This window comes from Coregonus clupeaformis, chromosome 29 (genome assembly GCF_020615455.1).
Source record: "Coregonus clupeaformis isolate EN_2021a chromosome 29, ASM2061545v1, whole genome shotgun sequence".
In the NCBI taxonomy this organism is placed as follows: domain Eukaryota; kingdom Metazoa; phylum Chordata; class Actinopteri; order Salmoniformes; family Salmonidae; genus Coregonus; species Coregonus clupeaformis.
Window position 1 is genome coordinate 25761114 of NC_059220.1, and position 24082 is coordinate 25785195.

Genomic DNA, 24082 nt, shown 5'->3' on the forward strand with positions numbered 1-24082 from the left:
TAATTGATACATGGTAATATGGAATAATTGCTTCGATTGTTGACAATGTCTCTCCAAAATGTCTCAGGATGATACTAGGCAGAACCTTCTAGTGGTTCTTAAACTCGTGAGTTTACACGTTTACCTGCTGGAATCCCAAAAATGCATGAACAACTCCCACCAGTGGAGGCTCCTCAGAGGAGGAAGGGGAGGACCATCCTACTCATTAAATTTCATAAAAATAAAAAGAGTGAAACATAAAAAAAAGTTATCCTTTTTAGATAAAACTATACTAAATACAGTGCATTCGCAAAGTATTCAGACCCCATGACTTTTTCCACATTTTGTTACATTACAGCCTTATTCTAAAATGGATTAAATTGTTTTTTCCCCTTGTCAATCTACATAAAATACACCATAATGACAAAGCAAAAATAGGTTTTTAGAAACGTTTGCAAATGTATAAAAAAATGGAAATATCACATTTACATAGGTATTCAGACCCTTTACTCATTACTTTGTTGAAGCACCTTTGGCAGCGATTACAGCCTCGAGTCTTCTTGGGTATGACGCTACAAGCTTGGCACACCGGTATTTGGGGAGTTTCTCCCATTCTTCTCTGCAGATCCTCTCAAGCTTTGTCAGGTTGGATGCGGATCATCGCTGCATGGCTATTTTCAGGTCTCTCCAGAGATGCTCGATCGTGTTCAAGTCTGGACTCTGGCTGGGCCACTCAAGGACATTCAGAGAGATTCAGAGTCCCAAAACCACTCCTGCATTGTCTTGGCTGTGTGCTTAGGGTCGTTGTCCTGTTGGAAGGTGAACCTTCTCCCCAGTCTGAGGTCCTGAGCACTCTGGAGCAGGTTTTCATCAAAGGATCTCTCTGTACTTTATTCCGTTAATCTTTCCCTCGGTCCTGACTAGTCTCCCAGTCCCTGCCGCTGAAAAACATCCCCATAGCATGATGCTGCCACCACGATGCTTCACCGTAGGGATGGTACCAGGTTTCCTCCAGACGTGACATTTGGCATTCAGGCCAAAGAGTTCAATCTTGGTTTCATCAGACCAGAGAATATTGTTTCTCATGGTCAGAGTCCTTTGGGTGCCTTTTGGCAAACTCCAAGCGGGCTGTCATGTGCCTTTTACTGAGGCGTGGCTTCCGTCTGGCCACTCTACCATAAAGGCCTGATTAGTGGAGTGCTGCAGAGATGGTTGCCCTTCTGGAAGGTTCTCCCATCTCCACAGAGGTAACTCTGGAGCTCTGTCAGAGTGACCATTGGGTTCTTGGTCACCTCCCTGACCAAGGCCCTTCTCCCCCGATTGCTCAGTTTGGCCGGGCAGCCAGCTCTAGGAAGAGTCTTTGTGGTTCCAAACTTCTTCAATTTAAGAATGATGGAGGCCACTGTGTTCTTGGGGACCTTCAATGCTGCAGACATTTTTTGCTACCCTTCCCCAGATCTGTGCCTCGACACAATCCTGTCTCGGAGCTCTACGGACAATTCCTTCAACCTCATGGCTTGGTTTTTGCCCTGACATGCACTGTCAACTGTGGGACCTTATATAGACTGGTATGTGCCTTTCCAAATCATGTCCAATCAATTTAATTTACCACAGGTGGACTCCAATCAAGTTGTAGAAACATCTCAAGGATGATCAATGGAAACAGGATGCACCTGAGCTCAATTTCGAGTCTCATAGCAAAGGGTCTGAATACTTATGTAAATAAGGTATTTTATGTTTGTTTTTGAAAATCTAAAAACCAGTTTTTGCTTTGTCATTATGGGGTATTGTGTGTATATTGATGAGGAACATTTTTTAATTTAATCCATTTTAGAATAAGGCTGTAACGTAACAATGTGGAAAAAGTGAAGGGGTCTGAATGCACTGTATTACCAAATAATTGATTAAAACACGCTGTTTTGCAATGAAGATCTACAGTAGCCTCAACAGCACTCTGTAGGGTAGCACCATGGTGTAGCTAACTTCCGTCCTCCTCTGAGTACATTGACTTCAATACAAAACCTAGGAGGCTCATGGTTCTCACCCCCTTCCATAGACTTACACAGTAGTTATGACAGCTTCCAGAGGACAGCCTCCAACCTATCAGAGCTCTTGCAGCATGAACTGACATGTTGTCCACCCAATCAAAGGATCAGAGAATCAATCTAGTACTGAAATCATAAGCCACAGCTAGCTAGCACTACAGTGCATAAAATGTGGTGAGTAGTTGACTCAAAGAGAGAGAAAGGCAATAGTTGAACAGTTTTGAACAAATTAATTTCTTACAAAATGAAGGAGAAACGAGAGAGAGGGGAATAGCTATATTTCATTTTTTTTCCCTCACTTACTTAGCTAGCAAATGCAGCTAACTAGTTTAGCCTACTCAAACACCCGGCTCAAACTGAGGGATGCTATTTTAGCTAGCTGGCTATGACTATCCAACACAACACTGGAACTCTTCCAAGTCAAGGTAAGCTTTTGGTTTGACTAATTTACAGTGAGGGAAAAAAGTATTTGATCCCCTGCTGATTTTGTACGTTTGCCCACTGACAAAGACATGATCAGTCTATAATTTTAATGGTAGGTTTATTTGAACAGTGAGAGACAGAATAACAACAAAAAAATCCAGAAAAACGCATGTCAAAAATGTTATAAATTGATTTGCATTTTAATGAGGGAAATAAGTATTTGACCCCTCTGCAAAACATGACTTAGTACTTGGTGGCAAAACCCTTGTTGGCAATCACAGAGGTCAGACGTTTCTTGTAGTTGGCCACCAGGTTTGCACACATCTCAGGAGGGATTTTGTCCCACTCCTCTTTGCAGATCTTCTCCAAGTCATTAAGGTTTCGAGGCTGACGTTTGGCAACTCGAACCTTCAGCTCCCTCCACAGATTTTCTATGGGATTATGGTCTGGAGACTGGCTAGGCCACTCCAGGACCTTAATGTGCTTCTTCTTGAGCCACTCCTTTGTTGCCTTGGCTGTATGTTTTGGGTCATTGTCATGCTGGAATACCCATCCACAACCCATTTTCAATGCCCTGGCTGAGGGAAGGAGGTTCTCACCCAAGATTTGATGGTATATGGCCCCGTCCATCGTCCCTTTGATGCGGTGAAGTTGTCCTGTCCCCTTAGCAGAAAAACACGCCCAAAGCATAATGTTTCCACCTCCATGTTTGATGGTGGGGATGGTGTTCTTGGGGTCATAGGCAGCATTCCTCCTCCTCCAAACACGTCGAGTTGAGTTGATGCCAAAGAGCTCGATTTTGGCCTCATCTGACCACAACACTTTCACCCAGTTCTCCTCTGAATCATTCAGATGTTCATTGGCAAACTTCAGACGGGCCTGTATATGTGCTTTCTTGAGCAGGGGGACCTTGCGGGCGCTGCAGGATTTCAGTCCTTCACGGCGTAGTGTGTTACCAATTGTTTTCTTGGTGACTATGGTCCCAGCTGCCTTGAGATCATTGACAAGATCCTCCCGTGTAGTTCTGGGCTGATTCCTCACCGTTCTCATGATCATTGCAACTCCACAAGGTGAGATCTTGCATGGAGACCCAGGCCGAGGGAGATTGACAGTTATTTTGTGATTCTTCCATTTGCGAATAATCGTACCAACTGTTGTCACCTTCTCACCAAGCTGCTTGGCGATGGTCTTGTAGCCCATTCCAGCCTTGTGTAGGTCTACAATCTTGTCCCTGACATCCTTGGAGAGCTCTTTGGTCTTGGCCATGGTGGAGAGTTTGGAATCTGATTGATTGATTGCTTCTGTGGACAGGTGTCTTTTATACAGGTAACAAGCTGAGATTAGGAGCACTCCCTTTAAGAGTGTGCTCCTAATCTCAGCTCGTTACCTGTATAAAAGACACCTGGGAGCCAGAAATCTTTCTGATTGAGAGGGGGTCAAATACTTATTTCCCTCATTAAAATGCAAATCAATTTATAACATTTTTGACATGCGTCTTTCAGGATTTTTTTGTTGTTATTCTGTCTCTCACTGTTCAAATAAACCTACCATTAAAATTATAGACTGATCATTTTTTGTCAGTGGGCAAATGTACAAAATCAGCAGGGGATCTGCTAAACTGCTTACTGACTGTACACTGCACTACATGATTGTAGCAGGTTTACTAACGCATTAGTTCTATTAGCTATGTTGACTATGACGTTACTTTAGCTAATATGGTGACAACAATGTAGGCTGTGTGTAGCGGTTATGATATGGTTTGGCTTGGAATGTTTTTTTAGCCTGGTCACATACAGCTGATGTGTTGTGCATTGAAGTCCACAAGAGAAGGGAAAAGGTGAGAGGAGGAGAGCGCATAGATGCGAGAAGGAATACAACCTGGCTGCTATGAAAGTGAGCTGTGTTTACGTGTGATCAGGGGTGTATTCATTCCGCCGATTCTGTTAAAAAACGTTTCTGAAACAGAAGCAAACGGAACGAAACGGGGATAAACATACTTTAATTTCATCAGCTAGATGTTCTCTCGACCTGTGTGCATCTACATAGTAAACTTTCATTCATAGGCTAGGTTGTATCAACCTCATGATGGGTAGGGAAAATGTGAGTATCATTTATGTAGTAGCCTAAACCTATCAATGTTACATTGAACTGGGTGAATGGAATATGAATGACAGTCATCCAATATGCTGTAATAGAAATAAGGCAATGCTCATAATTTTTTTTTGTTGAAAAGTAGTCCTCCCTCAACTTAAACTGCACCGACCGCCACTGACTCCCACACAGGTGAAAAGGACCTCAACAACACAGCAGCAGACTTGGCTGAAGTGGGTCAAGAAGAGAGGGCAGACGAATCAGAAGGCAGCCAGAGTGGAGTTCCCAGGGGCAAAAATAAACCAGACTTTGTGAAGAAAAATATTGAGGTATGTCAAAGTTTAATGTTGGGCCAGGTGCAGTGTCAGACTGTCACATGACTTTGGACAAGTCTCACATTACGTGTGTTTTTTTTTTTCACTGGGAAAAATAAACTCACAAAAAAAGAAACGTCCCTTTTTCAGGACCCTGTCTTTCAAAGATAATTTGTAAAAATCAAAATTCATTGTAAAGGGTTTAAACACTGTTTCCCATGCTTGTTCAGTGAACCATAAACAATTAATGAACATGCACCTGTGGAATGGTCGTTAAGACTTACTACAGCTTACAGACGGTAGGCAATTAAGGTCACAGTTATGAAAATTTAGGACACTAAAGAGGCCTTTCTACTGACTATGAAAAACACCAAAAGAAAGATGCCCAGGGTCCCTGCTCATCTGCGTGAACGTGCCTTAGGCATGCTGCAAGGAGGCATGAGGACTGCAGATGTGGCCAGGGCAATAAATTGCAATGTCTGTACAGTGAGATACCTAAGACAGCGCTACAGGGAGACAGGACGGACAGCTGATCGTCCTCGCAGTGGCAGACCACGTGTAACAACACCTGCACAGGATCGGTACATCCAAACATCACACCTGCGGGACAGGTACAGGATGGCAACATCAACTGCCCGAGTAACACCAGGAACACCCTCCATCAGTGCTCAGACTGTCCGCAATAGGTTGAGCGAGGCTGGACTGAGGGCTTGTAGGCCTGTTGTAAGGCAGGTCCTCACCAGACATCACTGGCAACAACGTCGCCAATGGGCACAAACCCACCGTCGCTGGACCAGACAGGACTGGCAAAAAGTGCTCTTCACTGACGAGTCGCAGTTTTGTCTCACCAGGGGTGATGGTCGGATTCGCGTTTATCGTCGAAGGAATGAGTGTTACACCGAGGCCTGTACTCTGGTGCGGGATCGATTTAGAGGTGGAGGATCCGTCGTGGTCTGGGGCGGTGTGTCACAGCATCATCGGACTGAGCTTGTTGTCATTGCGGGTAATCTCAACGCTGTGCGTTACAGGGAAGACATCCTCCTCCCTCATGTGGTACCCTTCCTGCAGGCTCATCCTGACATGACCCTCCAGCATGACAATGCCACCAGCCATGCTGCTCGTTCTGTGCGTGATTTCCTGCAAGACAGGAATGTCAGTGTTCTGCCATGGCCAGCGAAGAGCCCTGATCTCAATCCGATTGAGCACGTCTGGGCACGTCTGGGACCTGTTGGATTGGAGGGTGTGGGCTAAGGCCATTCCCCCCAGAAATGTCAGGGAACTTGCAGGTGCCTTGGTGGAAGAGTGGGGTAACATCTCACAGCAAGAACTGCCAAATCTGGTGCAGTCCATGAAGAGGAGATGCACTGCAGTACTTAATGCAGCTGGTAGCCACACCAGATACTGACTGTTACTTCTGATTTTGACCCCCTCTTTGTTCAGGGACACATTATTCAATTTCTGTTAGTCACAAGTCTGTGGAACTTGTTCAGTTTATGTCTCAGTTGTTGAATCTTGTTATGTTCATACAAATATTAACACATGTTAAGTTTGCTGAACATAAACGCAGTTGACAGTTAGAGGACGTTTCTTTTTTTGCTGAGTTTATATAGTTCTTCAACTCAAAGACTCAGGGGCCTGATTGAAAATAACTACAATCTGATCTGATGAATGATTGTTGTCACTACTTTGTCAAACATGACAGTTGGCGAGTGGTGCAGGAGGCCCAATGCAGATGACACAGGATGAGAAGTATCGTCTCGAGGAGCTCCTCAGAGACATGGAGGAAGAGGAAGGGGACAATGCTGGGAAGGCAGGCTGTGAGGTAGGCCAAAATACAGCTCTGATGGTGAGCATGTGGTGTAGGATGACTCTTGTTTTCAAGTGTCTGAATGTGGCAAACAGAGTTCATCTAGACTGCACCATTTGTCTCTCACAGCACTTGGTCTACACACAAACATTTCACTTATTATGTTTAGAGTAGTAGTAGCCAGTAGACACTCGTTATCATGGTGTGAATAGTTTGTAATGTATTGAGCAACTTCTTTCAAGCACTGTGTTACTCACATAGCTGTTATGGTTGTTGCTATGGCCAATACTCATGAGTACACAGAGAAACTGTTTAAATGAACAACCGTTTGAAATCATTTGCCAATCAGATGATATTGTAAAAATCTAAGTGGCCTAACTAAACTGGCCTAAACGCTGACCTACTTTACAAGTATAGCACATGTTGTAATGTAGGTTAGATATGGGCAATTCCACGGTAACAGAGTGATGCTGAGACACAGATTTTTTTCTTTAAAATGTATGTCAAATAAAACGCAATGGTGGCAAAGTTAAACAAACCAAAGTGAAATATCTGAGTCTCAGCATCACTCTGTTACTGTGGAATTGCCCATATGCACGTTTTGAAACAATGACTACTTGGCAACGACAGTAGCTGATTTTGACTCCCCATAGTCGTTATTTACCAGATGTCATGTGCCATGCAAAGGTCACAGGGATTGCCACATCTTCTGAATATTAGACAGCAATCTTATTGCTTCACTTTAGTCACAAGATTCAGTATTATGGTTTATTCGTATGTGCTGAAAATCTGTGCTTATGTAGTGCCAGGTGCATTTGAATAGCCCCTTGTGTTCCTTTGTTTAATATAATTTGTGAGAGTGTTTGCTACATGGGGAAAACCATTTTCTGTTCTGCAGCCACCCTCTGATCCACACCCTGTAAACTTAAAATTGTTGATTTTCAGATGCAATTTTCCCCAAATGGCTTAGCTGGCAGCTTTGGCTGCAAAGCTGAATTTTGAGGTCAGTTATGATTAACCTTGCCCTGCTGTGATGAGAAGACCTAGACTAGCACTTATCTCTCACATACGGTACCATTTAGTCTGACCAGGACTGCCATGCATCCCTGGAACGTCTTGCCAACGTTTTGAAGTCTGGCTGCCGTATTTATGATGGTTTCCTTTACTTTTTAGAACAATACTACTGTAATTGCGTGGTGGATATCAAACTGAGGGGAGCATAGATGCTGGAGTCTTTTATTGGTTAGAATAAGACTTCCTGTTATTGCGCGGTGTGCTGTTATGAATGGCTGTTGGACAGGGAGCACATATTTCATGTTGATAGTCAGGAATCCACGGTGACCATGCGGGCAAGTGCATCCAGACAGGGAACTTGGCAGGGCCAAGTAGGACTCGTAATCAACTACAGGCCATAGCGCTGCGTCTCTGTCTCTCCTCCTGAAACACTTTTATGATGACCTTTCCTCCATTACTTGCACAATCCTCAACTGCATATTGTACTAGAAACCCGGGGTGATAAACATGGCATCACAGTGAGTGCTCTTTATAAGGCTGCCTTTCCATAAACACAGGAAGACTTGTCTCTTTAAAAAGTTAATCGCTTAGGCCTACCTCAGGCCTCACTGTGTTAGCAGTGTAGGACAGGACACAATGTTCCTCAAATTTTTCCTCACATTAATCTTACAGATCATAGGTACAGTATATAGGCCTTTTGATACAGGGTGTTGAAGAACAACTCTGTGCCTCATTCTCTATGCCTCAACAGTTTAAATAAATAAATTGTGCGTTCAGGATCCTGGATAGCTCTGTTTCGTCATGTCTCCTCCTAGATCAATCCTGTTGTGCTGCACATCCAGTAGCAGACTGATTTGTCTGACAATGTGTCAATTTGTGCTACTAACAATAAGACTGTCCTCTTTTTACATTCATATTCTATCATTCTACTGTATTCACATTCGATTGGTCGACTGTATTACTACGTGTTTTTATCACTAAGTAATCACACACAAAAAAACAGTAACTGGGCATATAACTAATGGGCTATAATGTTATTGAGATGGGTCATTTTGAAGTCCTTGGTTTGTGCTAGTTGGTAGTTGAAGCTTTATGGCTCTGTTTGTTGATAAAATATTATCCTGTTCACTCATCTTCATGCACTGAGATCATAGCGTTAAAGGGTTTGGCTCTCTCTGTGGAGCCACTACTGAGATCTCTGAGCTTAGCAGTAGGCTGCTGGACAAGTCTTAGCTCACTACTGGGCCCAAAATGAGCTCACCACCCACCTGCTGTTTCATATGATTTAATGTAAGCCTTACGAGACAGTCACTCATTGTGAGGCAGAGGCAATTGTTAAATATCTGGCATTTTGGAGAGTTCTTGGCAAGACCCATGGAGTGTCCAGTAGTCTGTCTTCCATCCAAAAGCTAATTCTGGGTGCAAGAAAGAGTTGTATTTAGAGTGCCTTTCGTAAAGAGTGTGTAATTTGTGACTGTAGTTTGGATGGGAGGTAAAATAGTCCAATTTTATTTTTGAATAATAACCAGAGAGGTAGATTTAACTTGGACATGGCTTAGGTCAGGTTTTGAAGATATAGGGTCTGCCAAGTATTTCTGACAGAATTATCAGTTGAGAGTTTTTTGGGCTCAACCTTTTTTCTTTTGTTGTTATTTGGGGGAAGTGTTTGTGCCCTTGCTACTTGGAGGGAGGGGCCGCTTGTCATATACTTCAGCCTATATGTTTGTCTTCTTCCTAGGGAGACATGTGGGTCGTTCCAGTACCAGCGGGTGAGGGTTACACCCCCGAACCAACAGAACGAGACCAGCTAATTCACATTGACTCCAGACTGCAGCTCCTCCTTCCTGTTGAAGACTTCCTGTCTGTGCGAAGCCCCTACCCTGACCACAGTCTGCCCCAGGCCCAGGTATGTACTGTACAGCCCAACTGTCTACTGCCTAATAGGTCTGGGTTCACAAAGGTGCCATTAACAACTCAAAACACCATCTACGCCTGCAAAGAGTCAAGGTCATGAAGACTCATAACAAGGTCAACACAGTGGGACATCAACTACAGATTCTTGTAAAAGCTTTGTTCATTGAACCTCAGGGAGACCCACTCCCACTTTCCTTAAATGGGAAAATGTGTGATTTTGTGTTGGTAGTTTGCACCCTAACTTTAGTACTCTTATATTGAGTCATATTTCCCACAACACCCACACTAAATGCAACATAATTGCATAGTTTACCCCTTGTAAATTGTCCCCCCCCAAAAAACATTTGTCTAAGCATCAGCAAGTTGTAGGCTACTTTAAGTTGCTTCTAGACTGAGCTTGAGAAATGCCCAATAAATATTCATTCACTTTTCATATGTTGCGTGCACAAATCTATCTGACTCTTACCCATTCTAATGCAGTACAACAAAGTATATTGAAAATATAAACAAATCTGGGTTTGAGGCAAAGGATGACGGGAACGAGTTCCCTTCATAAAACTACCACTATGGAAGAGGAACATTGTGTCCATTGATTCACATGAGGATTCCAACATCTCCTTGTGTGCTGTTTGAATGTACTGTTCTGGCATGGCATGGTAATTTATATGCTCATTAAAACCCTATGTGGTACTTGAAAGTCAATTCTCAACTGTTTACCATTTCAACACTGAATATCTCATTTATCTTAGATTTGAATTTCAAAGACAGAATAATAAGGCTAATTTATTCAGCTTCTACACTAGGAAAGCAGAAGCTGTACTTTTCTTCAGGTTAGGTAGATGAGACTGAGAGCTTGTTGAGGAGCATGACTCCTCTGGCTCTCCTCCTTTACTGGGTTTTTGAAGAAGAGGAATCAACACAATAAAAGATGGCAATGGTCATAATTAGTATTGATACCCCTTCGGTAAATACCATTTTTGAGGACATTTAAGTTCATTGTATTGGCACCAGATTAACTTTTGTCCTCACTTTAGTGACTTCTCCCAGACATGAGCTCACTCAGAATTATCTCAGAACCTTATTGCTAAATTCACTAGGCCAGATGGCATCCTCATCAGTGTCTTCTGTAGAGGCCATGTTCCTGGGGAATATGTTTTTGAAGTAATAAAATGTTTTAGGATAAGAATTTGGAGCATCTAGGGTATCATTTAATTCTGTCACTTATTGGATCACAGTTTGGAAAAATAATGGCCATGGAATCCCAGCTTTTCAATGTCAAGTTCACGTTGTATTTCGTAATGTCCTGAGTATTTATTGTGTTGGAGAGGAGTAGATTCATCTTTGCCTGTCCGATTTGACCTTTTTTTTCTCATGCTCCCACCAGAGGCCTATATCTTCTCAACCATTCAAAGAATATTAATTACAGAATGTGACACTGGAGGGACCATATGAAGTTTGATGTCAAAAGGTAAAAATAATATATTAGATGTTGCAAGCGGCTGTGCCCATAAAGCAGTTTGATTCCTATGTCTGAGGGGGCAGGGACTTGAAGGTATGGTCACAGTTATGGCATGCATATTAAAGCTGGACTACAGTGTCAATAAATCGCAAGCTTGGGACTATAAGGTTCTGTCTGCATTTTTGTCAACATTTAGTTATTGACATGTTCTGTTCAATGTTCCCTACCTATATAGTACTCTGAATACCCCAATTAATGTTGTTAATTTCAAAAGAATACAAGACAGACATTGCTGACAACATTCAAACTAATGAGGGTTCGGAACTTTAAAGCCAATTATCTCAGAATCATATTTTGGCAGATAGAACATTATAGTCCCAAGCTCTCGAAATCACTATCTACACCAGCTGTTCATTCTGCCTCAGTGGCGGTAAATCCAAGGGTGGTCGTAAACGTAAATATGCTTTTGTTTTGTGGTTGCCTTTCTTCTCGGCAGTAGCTTGCACCAGTCTGACTCCTAATTCAAACCGTTTGGATGCACTGTAATAGCCTGCTTACGTGCCGTATACATACCGCCAAGTTATCGGAAAAAGTTATTTCTTGGAAAGTTCTTCCTTGCTCACACTATACAAAATGAATATTGTGCTGATTTAAATGAAAGATGCATGGATTCCTGAAAGATCCATGTTGTTAAATGGCACATAAACCAGAACAAGTCTGGTATTTGTTGATTATAAGAAACACTCGTCAAATGGCCATTTCACGGCAAGGGTACTCCTGTCTCAGGTGGAGGGCTTACATAAGAGAGGCCCTGAACTCTTTCCCCTTCAATATTTTGCTTTTTTATTCTAGGAAGTAGCCATGTATCATATCAATCTCATACCTTATCTGGAATAGGATGGTAACAGAACCTAACTTTGTGCTCTGTGTTATAAACATATAGTTAACCTCACCTTGTTACAAATAGGATGTGGTACCAAGAAGTTGTGGACATGGTTGTCTATCATTACTGTAAATGCACCAGCCCCTTACAGTGTGTTTATGTGGGAATGTGTGTACCACCAACATGTTAAATCCAGAGGTGGGGACTCTGTTATGAGCATCAGCTGTTGGGTGGTGCTGCTTTTACATATCCTTATAACACATGCTATTCCTGCAAGAGGTGGCTGGTAGAGAATGTAGTGGTCAAAAGGGGTGGTCACCATGGCAGCAGATGCAGTGGGATTTGACTGTGGACCAGTTTTCTTAGTGACCGTTGCGATTGCACCTGATCCCCAAGAATATCAAGGCCTTGTTTACATTTGCCTAGTAACTCCAGCATTGCTATTGTTGTGTGCTGGCAGGCTATTTCTGCTATAAGGCTATGACGTCACTTTGTGGGTTTTGATGAAACCCATGGTTTCACTGCACTGAATGGTGAGTCAGAGACCAACACAGAAAACGCCCTGCTGACCACCACATGAGCAGAGTTTACTAGGCCTATACTTTGCAAACTCAGCTTATTTGATATCTTAAAACTTCTTAGCAGATTTGGCAACGTGTACTAGCCCATCTTGCCATCCCATCGCTACAGGAGTAACAAATCACGTCGAGGCTTTGGAGATCGTGTCATCTCTCAAGCAATCACAAATACTCCTCAGTCCTAAAATGACCTAGAACGTTGTATGATGTTTTGAGCACTTCTGTTTGTTTTTCATTGTGTGCCTTGGCCTCAACAGGACTAGAGTAATTGATATGAAAAAATAGCGCCAGTGTAGATTTCAACAGAACAATATCAGTTCATCTAATCCTTTGCCAATAGGAAGATAAGAGTATAATTATTTGCCTTAATATTAGAAGAAAATGTCCTCCTTGATGTATTAAAAACACTTTTGTATCTGTCCAACTCGTAGTACATTGCACATTGTTAAACCAATCTGACACAGTTGAGCACCAAGCCATTTAGACAAGGCAGTCAACCTATGGTCTGTCAGGGGCTGAAAAGTCTGGTATCAACCTTAATTTGAGGATAAAGTATAAAACAGGATGGTAAAGAGAGCTTGGCCTTGGGAGCAGTGAGATGTCATCTGGTGGCACTTTAATGTTTCTTGCATGGGTAAAGAGACTGTACTCCACACCCTTCCCTTCCCTTCCTTCCCTAGCCTGTAATTCCCATGAATCAGGTTTATAGGCTCTTTATAAACAATTTTCCCATTGGTGTTATCCACAGGAACACTGGTGTTTATTTATTTGGTTAACTTTCTTTTTTTTCTTTTTTATTCTGATGTTAAGACTCATGAGTTTGATATACAGTGAGGGAAAAAAGTATTTGATCCCCTGCTGATTTTGTACGTTTGCCCACTGACAAAGAAATGATCAGTCTATAATTTTAATGGTAGGTTTATTTGAACAGTGAGAGACAGAATAACAACAAAAAAATCCAGAAAAACGCATGTCGAAAATGTTATAAATTGATTTGCATTTTAATGAGGGAAATAAGTATTTGACCCCTCTGCAAAACATGACTGAGTACTTGGTGGCAAAACCCTTGTTGGCAATCACAGAGGTCAGACGTTTCTTGTAGTTGGCCACCAGGTTTGCACACATCTCAGGAGGGATTTTGTCCCACTCCTCTTTGCAGATCTTCTCCAAGTCATTATGGTTTCGAGGCTGACGTTTGGCAACTCGAACCTTCAGCTCCCTCCACAGATTTTCTATGGGATTAAGGTCTGGAGACTGGCTAGGCCACTCCAGGACCTTAATGCGCTGCTTCTTGAGCCACTCCTTTGTTGCCTTGGCCGTGTGTTTTGGGTTATTGTCATGCTGGAATACCCATCCACGACCCATTTTCAATGCCCTGGCTGAGGGAAGGAGGTTCTCACCCAAGATTTGACGGTACATGGCCCCGTCCATCGTCCCTTTGATGCGGTGAAGTTGTCCTGTCCCCTTAGCAGAAAAACACCCCCAAAGCATAATGTTTCCACCTCGATGTTTGACGGTGGGGATGGTGTTCTTGGGGTCATAGGCAGCATTCCTCCTCCTCCAAACACGGCGAGTTGAGTTGATGCCAAAGAGCTCCATTTTGGTCTCATCTGACCACAACACTTTCACCCAGTTCTCCTCTGAATCATTCAGATGTTCATTGGCAAACTTCAGACGGGCCTGTATATGTGCTTTCTTGAGCAGGGGGACCTTGCGGGCGCTGCAGGATTTCAGTCATTCACAGCGTAGTGTGTTACCAATTGTTTTCTTGGTGACTATGGTCCCAGCTGCCTTGATATCATTGACAAGATCCTCACGTGTAGTTCTGGGCTGATTCCTCCACGAGGTGAGATCTTGCATGGAGCCCCAGGCCGAGGGAGATTGACAGTTATTTTGTGTTTCTTCCATTTGCGAATAATCGCACCAACTGTTGTCACCTTCTCACCAAGCTGCTTGGCGATGGTCTTGTAGCCCATTCCAGCCTTGTGTAGGTCTACAATCTTGTCCCTGACATCCTTGGAGAGCTCTTTGGTCTTGGCCATGGTAGAGAGTTTGGAATATGATTGATCGATTGCTTCTGTGGACAGGTGTCTTTTATACAGGTAACAAACTGAGATTAGGAGCACTCCCTTTAAGAGTGTGCTCCTAATCTCAGCTCGTTACCTGTATAAAAGACACCTGGGAGCCAGAAATCTTTCTGATTGAGAGGGGGTCAAATACTTATTTCCCTCATTAAAATGCAAATCAATTTATAACATTTTTGACATACGTTTTTCTGGATTATTTTGTTGTTATTCTGTCTCTCACTGTTCAAATAAACCTACCATTAAAATTATAGACTGATCATTTCTTTGTCAGTGGGCAAACGTACAAAATCAGCAGGGGATCAAATACTTTTTTCCCTCACTGTAGGTCTGGGCCTATACTAGTGATACAATGATAAATGGATTTAAGAAACAAAGGCACAGCAAGCCATTTAAACTATGCCTTCTGATTGCCTGCTTTAGGCTATCCTTTATGGGAATCCATTCCCTAGTTACTTGCCTTGCCTGATACAGTTGTAATAATATTACACTGCTCAAAAAAATAAAGGAAACACTAAAATAACACATCCTAGATCTGAATGAATGAAATAATCTTATTAAATACTTTTTTCTTTACATAGCTGAATGTGCTGATAACAAAATCACACAAAAATTATCAATGGAAATCAAATTTATCGACCCATGGAGGTCTGGATTTGGAGTCACCCTCAAAATTAAAGTGGAAAACCACTTTACAGGCTGATCCAACTTTGATGTAATGTCCTTAAAACAAGTCAAAATGAGGCTCAGTAGTGTGTGTGGCCTCCACGTGCCTGTATGACCTCCCTACAACGCCTGGGCATGCTCCTGATGAGGTGGCGGATGGTCTCCTGAGGGATCTCCTCCCAGACCTGGACTAAAGCATCCGCCAACTCCTGGACAGTCTGTGGTGCAATGTGGCGTTGGTGGATGGAGCGAGACATGATGTCCCAGATGTGCTCAATTGGATTCAGGTCTGGGGAACGGGCGGGCCAGTCCATAGCATCAATGCCTTCCTCTTGCAGGAACTGCTGACACACTCCAGCCCCATGAGGTCTAGCATTGTCTTGCATTAGGAGGAACCCAGGGCCAACCGCACCAGCATATGGTCTCACAATGGGTCTGAGGATCTCATCTCGGTACCTAATGGCAGTCAGGCTACCTCTGGCGAGCACATGGAGGGCTGTGCGGCCCCCCAAAGAAATGCCACCCCACACCATGACTGACCCACCGCCAAACCGGTCATGCTGGAGGATGTTGCAGGCAGCAGAACGTTCTCCATGTGCTCAGTGTGAACCTGCTTTCATCTGTGAAGAGCACAGGGCGCCAGTGGCGAATTTGCCAATCTTGGTGTTCTCTGGCAAATGCCAAACGTCCTGCACGGTGTTGGGCTGTAAGCACTACCCCCACCTGTGGACGTCGGGCCCTCTTACCACCCTCATGGAGTATGTTTCTGACCGTTTGAGCAGACACATGCACATTTGTGGCCTGCTGGAGGTCATTTTGCAGGGCTCTGGCAGTGCTCCTCCTGCTCCTCCTTGCACAAAGGCGGAGGTAGCAGTCCTGCTGCTGTGTTGTTGCCCTCCTACGGCCTCCTCCACGTCTCCTGATGTACTGGCCTGTCTCCTGGTAGCGCCTCCATGCTCTGGACACTACGCTGACAGACACAGCAAACCTTCTTGCCACAGCTCGCATTGATGTGCCATCCTGGATGAGCTGCACTACTTGAGCCACTTGTGTGGGTTGTAGACGCCGTCTCATGCTACCACTAGAGTGAAAGCACCGCCAGCATTCAAAAGTGACCAAAACATCAGCCAGGAAGCATAGGAACTGTGAAGTGGTCTGTGGTCACCACCTGCAAAACCAGTCCTTTATTGGGGGTGTCTTGCTAATTGCCTATAATTTCCACCTGTTGTCTATTCCATTTGCACAACAGCATGTGAAATGTATTGTCAATCAGTGTTGCTTCCTAAGTGGACAGTTTGATTTCACAGAAGTGTGATTGACTTGGAGTTACATTGTGTTGTTTAAGTGTTCCCTTTATTTTTTTGAGCAGTGTGTATATATAGCCGTTCGTTCAACAGTATGACAGGAAATTATCACATTCCCCTGTAGTCACTACTTTTCTGAATGTATGGCCCTGGCCAGCTATACATTAACCACTGGCACTGCTCCCTGTTTAGCAATCTGTGTCCTTTAATAAACATCATTGTATAATTAAGCAATAAGGCCCAAGGGGGTGTGGTATATGGCCAATATACCACAAACCCTGAGGTGCCTTATTGCTATTATAAACAGGTTACCAACGTAATTAGAGCAGTAAAAATAAATGTTTTGTCATACCGTTGGTATATGGTCTGATATACCACAGCTTTCAGCCAATCAGCATTCAGGGCTCGAACCACCCAGTTTACAATTAAACCATATGTAAAGCTTGGAGGAATGTATAGTGTGTAATGTTTTTGAAGTCTTGCATGGGTAAAATGTTCTAAACATTTCTCGGCAAAACAGGACCTATACTAACATCAGGTGTAATATATTGCCTCTGTGTTTATGCTATTCACTCACCGTCACAACCCAACAATTCTACTAAAGCATAGGGAGACATTGGAGACCACTAACCAACGTATTTAATTGCCTGTTGTGAGACACAATACATAATATTTGTGCAATATTGTATTCAATGTTGTTTTTGGGTAGTAGATAAGCCATGAGGTTTTGATCTATGCATCAATGATTGCTCCAGACCACCCTCAGTTCCCCAGAAATGAACTATAAAGTCCAGATGACCCACGAGTACATCTTCTAATACCTCAGGAATGTCCAGCAATCAGAATGTCATCTGCTGATGATCCAGCATGCTGTTGTAAAAGCTGAACTCGTGTGTGAGGGAAGGAAAAGGTCAACTTCGACACAAGCTAATATCATAACTAGGACATTTGAAACATGTAAATATACACTACCTTTCAAAAGTTTGGGGTCACTCAGAAATGTCCTTATTTTCCATGAAAACATACATGAAATTAGTCTGAATAGGAAATATAGCAAAATGCATAGGAAATGTAGTAATTGACAAGGTTAAAAATAATGATTTTTAATTGAAATAATAATTGTGTCAAACTTTGCTTTCGTCAAAGAATCCTCCATTTGCAGCAATTACAGCCTTGCAGACCTTTGGCATTCTAGTTGTCAATTTGTTGAGGTAATCTGAAGAGATTTCACCCCATGCTTCCTGAAGCACCTCCCACAAGTTGGATTGGCTTGATGGGCACTTTTTACGTACCATATGGTCAAGCTGCTCCCACAACAGCTCAATAGGGTTGAGATCCGGTGACTGTGCTGGCCACTCCATTATAGACAGAATACCAGCTGACTGCTTCTTCCCTAAATAGTTATTGCATAGTTTGGAGCTGTGCTTTGGGTCATTGTCCTGTTGTAGGAGGAAATTGGCTCCAATCAAGCGCCGTCCACAGGGTATGGCATGGCGTTGCAAAATGGAGTGATAGCCTTCCTTTTTCAAAATCCCTTTTACCCTGTACAAATCTCCCACTTTACCACCACCAAAGCACCCCCAGACCATCACATTGCCTCCACCATGCTTGACAGATGGCATCAAGCACTCCTTCAGCATCTTTTCATTTGGTCTGCGTCTCACAAATGTTATTCTTTGTGATCCGAACACCTCAAACTTTGATTTATCTGTCCATAACACTTTTTTCCAATCTTCCTCTGTCCGGTGTCTGTGTTCTTTTGCCCATCTTAATCTTTTCTTTTTATTGGCCAGTCTGAGATATGGCTTTTTCTTTGCAACTCTGCCTAGAAGGTCAGCATCCCGGAGTCGCCTCTTCACTGTTGACGTTGAGACTGGTGTTTTGCGGGTACTATTTATTGAAGCTGCCAGTTGAGGACCTGTGAGGTGTCTACTCCAGATACTCAACTAGTCTCAAGAAGGCCAGTTTTATTGGTTCTTTAATCAGCACAACAGTTTTCAGCTGTGCTAACATAATTGCAAAAGGGTTTTCTAATGATCAATTAGCCTTTTAAAATGATAAACTTGGATTAGCAAACACAACGTGCCATTGGAACACAGGACTAATGGTTGCTGATAATGGGCCTCTGTACGCCTATGTAGATATTCCATAAAAAATCAGCTTTTTCCAGCTACAATAGCCATTTACAACATTAACAATGTCTACACTGTATTTCTGATCAATTTGATGTTATTTTAATGGACATAAAAATGGCTTTTCTTTCGAAACAAGGATATTTCTAAGTGATCCCAAACTTTTGAATGGTAGTGTATACTGAACAAATATATAAACACAACATGTAAAGTGTTGGTCCCATGTTTCATGAGCTGAAATAAAAGATCCCAGAAATGTTCCATACGCACAAAAAGCAAATGATATGCACAAATGTGTTTACATCCCTGTTAGTGAGCATTTCTCCTTTGCCAAGATAATCCATCCACCTGACAGGTATGGAATATCAAGAAGCTGATTAAACAGCATGATCATTACACAGGTGCACGTTGTGCTGGGGACAATAAAAGGCTCTCTAAAATGTGCAGTTTTGTCACACAACACAATACCACAGATGTCTCAAGTTTTTAGGGAGCATGCAATTGGCATGCTGACTTCAGGAATGTCCACCAGAGCTTTTGCCAGAGAATTGAATTATTAATTTCTCTACCAGAATTTGGCAGTACGTCCAACCGGTCTCACAACCGCAGACCACGTGTAACCACCTCTGGCTTCGTCACCACATCTGGCTTCGTCACCTGCGGGATCGTCTGAGGGGGTGCTGAGGAATATTTATGTCTGTAATAAAGCCCTTTTGTGGGGAAAAACTCATTCTGATTGGCTGGGCCTGGCTCCTATGCCCTCCCAGGCCCACCCATGTCTGCGCCCTTGCCCAGTCATGTGAACTCCATAGATTAGGGCCTAATTAATGTATTTCAATTGACTATTTCATATGAACTGTAACTCAGTCAAATATTTTAAATTGTTGCATGTTGGGTTTATATTTTTGTTCAGTCAGTATATGATCCGACATTGTCCTCTTTTTTTTTTTTTGTATATGTTTTTCTATGTCAGTCAGGTATCTAGTAAGTAGAGGGAGACTGAGAGAGATCAGTGTGGGCTGTAGTGTATGTCTTTGTAGGTTGATTAGTGTGTGGTTAAGGGGTTGTTACTGTTGGATTGACCTCCATGTCCAGGCATCACTCTGCAGGTGGTGCTGACAGGCCACAGCTGCATTTCACACCTCTGTCTGCGAGGTGGGGAGAAGGATTATGGATCATGGCTGGGCAAAGCGTCAGTCTGACTGAGAGGATCTCAGCCGGTGCTTCCGCACGGCACGGCGGACCCCAGAGCTCTCGCAGAGCTCTTGGCGAGGCATGTGGAAAGGCCTTGGCAGATAGCCAGAGTCCACGTGGCACAGCCCAAATACGAAGCTCCGCTGTAGCCCAGCCTGAGAGGGGAGCATGCTTTTCTAAAAAACAACTGCTCTGAATGAGTCAGACAGACAGGCTAGTTCCTGTTTTCATAATACACATTCAGCTTTCACTGCTTACAGTGAAGAGCTCTGTCAGAAGGTCACCTTCAAGACAACAAAATGTTGATAATTTATTAGATATGCAAAACAGTGAGTAACCTTTTTCAAGCTAGACAGGGTCGAGCATGGTTAGCACTAGGATGAGAGTTTAAGCCCCTGCAAGAGCATTAGACCTATGTCAATGTGTATCATGAGTATTGCTTTTAGCAATATCAGTGACCAGAATGCACTGTGGTCCTTGATGCATTATTGATGCATTATTGATTATTGGACAGCGGGCCATCTCTTTGTTTATCTTATTTCCTACTATGTTCGGAAAACACAGGCTCTGTTTGGCTCCTCTTCAGTCTGTTGACAAGGGAGTGGTGCAGTTTCAGTGGCTCTTGTTATTCTTACCTGAATCTGGACTCCCGTAGTCAAGAATAAATCTAACATCAATGTGCTTGCAAGCTGCTGCCATGTATCGACTGTCAGAATAAATATATGGCTCCTATGAGAACACACAACGTGCAGATGGTAAGTGCAAATGTGACCTAATTAGTTGTCTTGTTGCAGTTGGTGGGCTATGCAGTGGTGTCTGTATCAATAGGGATCCAGCTGTTGATCTTGGCAAGCAGCAGGACAGATGGGACCCACATTGGAGCAGGCACTGCTCAGTATCAGTCTCAGTGGCTGTTCTTCACTCCTGAAAAATAAAAGATTTGCACAACGACATGTGTCACTGGTTCAGGTACAGGGCCTAAAAAATACGAAAAATGTCCCCACCTCTGATATGATGCCAGGAGTTATCTTTACTTGTACCACTCTGATGATTGATTGATTGATTGATTGATTGATTGTATTTTAATTTTGTCTTGAGTAGGGCTGTAGCGGTCATGACATTTTGTCCGCCGGTTATTGTCATGCAAAAGTCTGCCGGTCTCATGGTAATTGACCGTTAATAAACTGAAACACCTTTAGCATCTCCAGGCCTCCATGCACACAAGCTGCATACAAGCGACAGATGCATGCCTTTGGAACATCAATTTAATATACACATCAAAAATAAATATATTATGATATGAAGAAAATGTATTTCAGAAGAACAGAATATGAGTTGCCCTACCCTACTGTATGTTATCTGGCTATGCTCCATGCCCCACATTTGTGGGAGTTGGCCTAAATGGATAGGGCTACATTTAAATGTTTCTTACGGAAGAAATATGAAAATGCGTAAGCATGGTAGCAATTTAAAGGGGACAGTTTGAGGATTATCTGAAAGTTATTAGAAAAAAAGTTGAGGACACAACAGTTCACCTGACACAAGACTGAATCCAAACATTACACTGTTGATTTTATGTGCATTTTACATTTACTTTACTTTTCGCCGCATTTGTTGATAACAAAATCTGAAAATATTCTGGATACATTCAGTAACATGTGGGGTAGTTGTAACATAAGACAAAAAAATTGAAAGGGTTTGAGTGAGAGGACTAACTGGTGTCTCAATGTGGCTACACACCTCTCCAAACTGCACACCAGTGGCGGTCGGTGCCGTTTAAGATGAGAATGACCTTATTTCTATTACAGCATATTGGATGACTGTCATTCATATTCCATTCACCCAGCTCAATGTAACATCCATAGGTTTAGGCTACTACATTTTCCCTATACCCATCATGAGGTTGCTACAACCTAGCCTACGAATTAAAGTTTACTATGTAGGTGCACAGGTTCGAAAGAAATTAGAGTAATCAAGGTGACTGACAGTGACACATTCAATACCGCCTTGCACACTTTTGCCTGCATCTAGCTGATCTAGGTGGTAATCATTAGCCAAACAGTTGCAAACAAGAGTTTCTATTGGACAAATTCAGGTATGTTTATCCCCGTTTCGTTCCGTTTGCTTCCATTTAAGAAACGTTTTCGACAAAATCAGCGGAATGAATACACCCGATCACACGCAAACACAGCCACATACAGTGCATTCGGAAAGTATTCAGACCCCTTGACTTTTTCCACATTTTGTTACGTTCCAGCCTTATTCTAAAATTGATTAAATTGTTTTTCTCTCTGCACCTGAGCTCAATTTCGAGTCTCATAGCAAAGGGTCTGAATACTTACAGTACCAGTCAAAAGTTTGGACACACCTACTCATTCAAGGGTTTTTCTTTATTTTTACTATTTTCTACATTGTAGAATAGTAGTGAAGACATAAAAACTATGAAATAACACATATGGAATCATGTAGTAACCAAAAAAGTGTTAAAGTAGCCACCCTTTGCCTTGATGACAGCTTTGCACACTCTTGGCATTCTCTCAACCACCTTCATGAGGTAGTTACTTGGAATGCTTTTCCAACAGTCTTGAAGGACTTCCCACATATGCTGAGCACTTGTTGGCTGCTTTTCCTTCACTCTGCGGTCCAACTCATCCCAAACCATCTCAATTGGGTTGAGGTCGGGTGATTGTGGAGGCCAGGACATCTGATGCAGCAGTCTATCACTCTCCTTCTTGGTCAAATAGCACTTACACAGCCTGGAGGTGTGTTTTGGGTCATTGTCCTGTTGAAAAATAAATGATAGTCCCACTAAGCGCAAACCAGATTGGATGGCGTATCGCTGCAGAATGCTGTGGTAGCCATGCTGGTTAAGTGTGCCTTGAATTCTAAATAAATCACAGACAGTGTCACCAGCAAAGCAACCCCCACACCATCACACCTCCTCCTCCATGCTACACGGTGGGAACCACACATGCAGAGATCATCCGTTCACCTACTCTGCATCTCAGAAAGACACAGCGGTTGGAACCAAAAATCTCCAATTTGGACTCAGACCAAAGGACAGATTCCCACCGGTCTAATGTCCATTGCTCATGTTTCTTGGCCCAAGCAAGTCTCTTCTTCTTATTGGTGTCCTTTAGTAGTGGTTTCTTTGCAGCAACACTTTTATGGTTACTACATGATTCCATATGTGTTATTTCATAGTTTTGATGTCTTCACTATTATTCTACAATGTAGAAAATAGTACAAATAAAGCTAAAACCCTTGAATGAGTAGGTGTGTCCAAACTTTTGACTGGTACTGTATGTAAATAATGTATTTATGTTTTTTGTTTTTTTATACATTTGCAAACATTTCTAATAACCTGTTTTCGCTTTGTCATTATGGGGTATTGTGTGTAAATTGATGAAGATTTTTATTTATTTAATCAATTTTAGAATATGGCTGTAACATAACAAAATGTGGAAAAAGGGAATGGGTCTGAATACTTTCCGAATGCACTGTATGAACCACAATCACTTTGCTCGTTGTATATATAATTCTTTATCGTATTGACGCTCTATCAGGAAGTGTATAGTAGATGTTGTACCCACTGTGACTATTAAAACCTACCCTAACCAGAAACCGTGGATACATGGCAGCATTCGCGCAAAACTGAAAGCTCGAACCACCGCATTTAACCATGGCAAGGTGACTGGGAATACGGCAGAATAAAAAAAAGTGTAGTTATTCCCTCCGCAAGGCAATCAAACAGGAAAAACATCAGTATAGGGACAAAGTGGAGTCGCAGTTCAACGGCTCAGACACGAGACGTATGTGGCAGGGTCTACAGACAATCACGGACTACAACAGGAAAACCAGCCACGTCGCGGACACCGACGTCTTGCTTCAGTACAAGCTAAACACCTTCTTCACCCGCTTTGAGGATAATACAGTACGGCCCGCTACAAAGGACTGTGAGCTCTCCTTCTCCGTGGCCGACGTGAGTAAGACATTTAAGCGTGTTAACACTCGCAAGGCTGCCGGCCCAGATGGCATCCCTAGCTGCGTCCTCAGAGCATGCGCAGACCAGCTGGCTGGTGTGTTTACGGACATATTCAATCTCTCCCTTTCCCAGTCTGCTGTCCCCAGCTAGTCAACTGAGATATGCCATGCATAAAAAGTTTATATGTAAAAAATAAATATAAATAAAATC

At 42.8% G+C, this 24082-nt stretch overlaps 1 protein-coding gene across 2 annotated transcripts in view; it reads left to right on the top strand.

The window, feature by feature from the left end:
- The window catches only part of fsip1 (fibrous sheath interacting protein 1), a 74379-nt gene that overhangs the window by 11970 nt on the left and 38327 nt on the right, over positions 1-24082 (top strand). For both annotated transcript variants that reach the window (XM_041855196.1, XM_041855198.1), the window contains exons 7-9: positions 4731-4867; positions 6555-6674; positions 9412-9579. In XM_041855196.1, coding sequence (XP_041711130.1) covers positions 4731-4867; positions 6555-6674; positions 9412-9579 — 425 coding nt within the window. The remainder of the gene's footprint in view (positions 1-4730; positions 4868-6554; positions 6675-9411; positions 9580-24082) is intronic.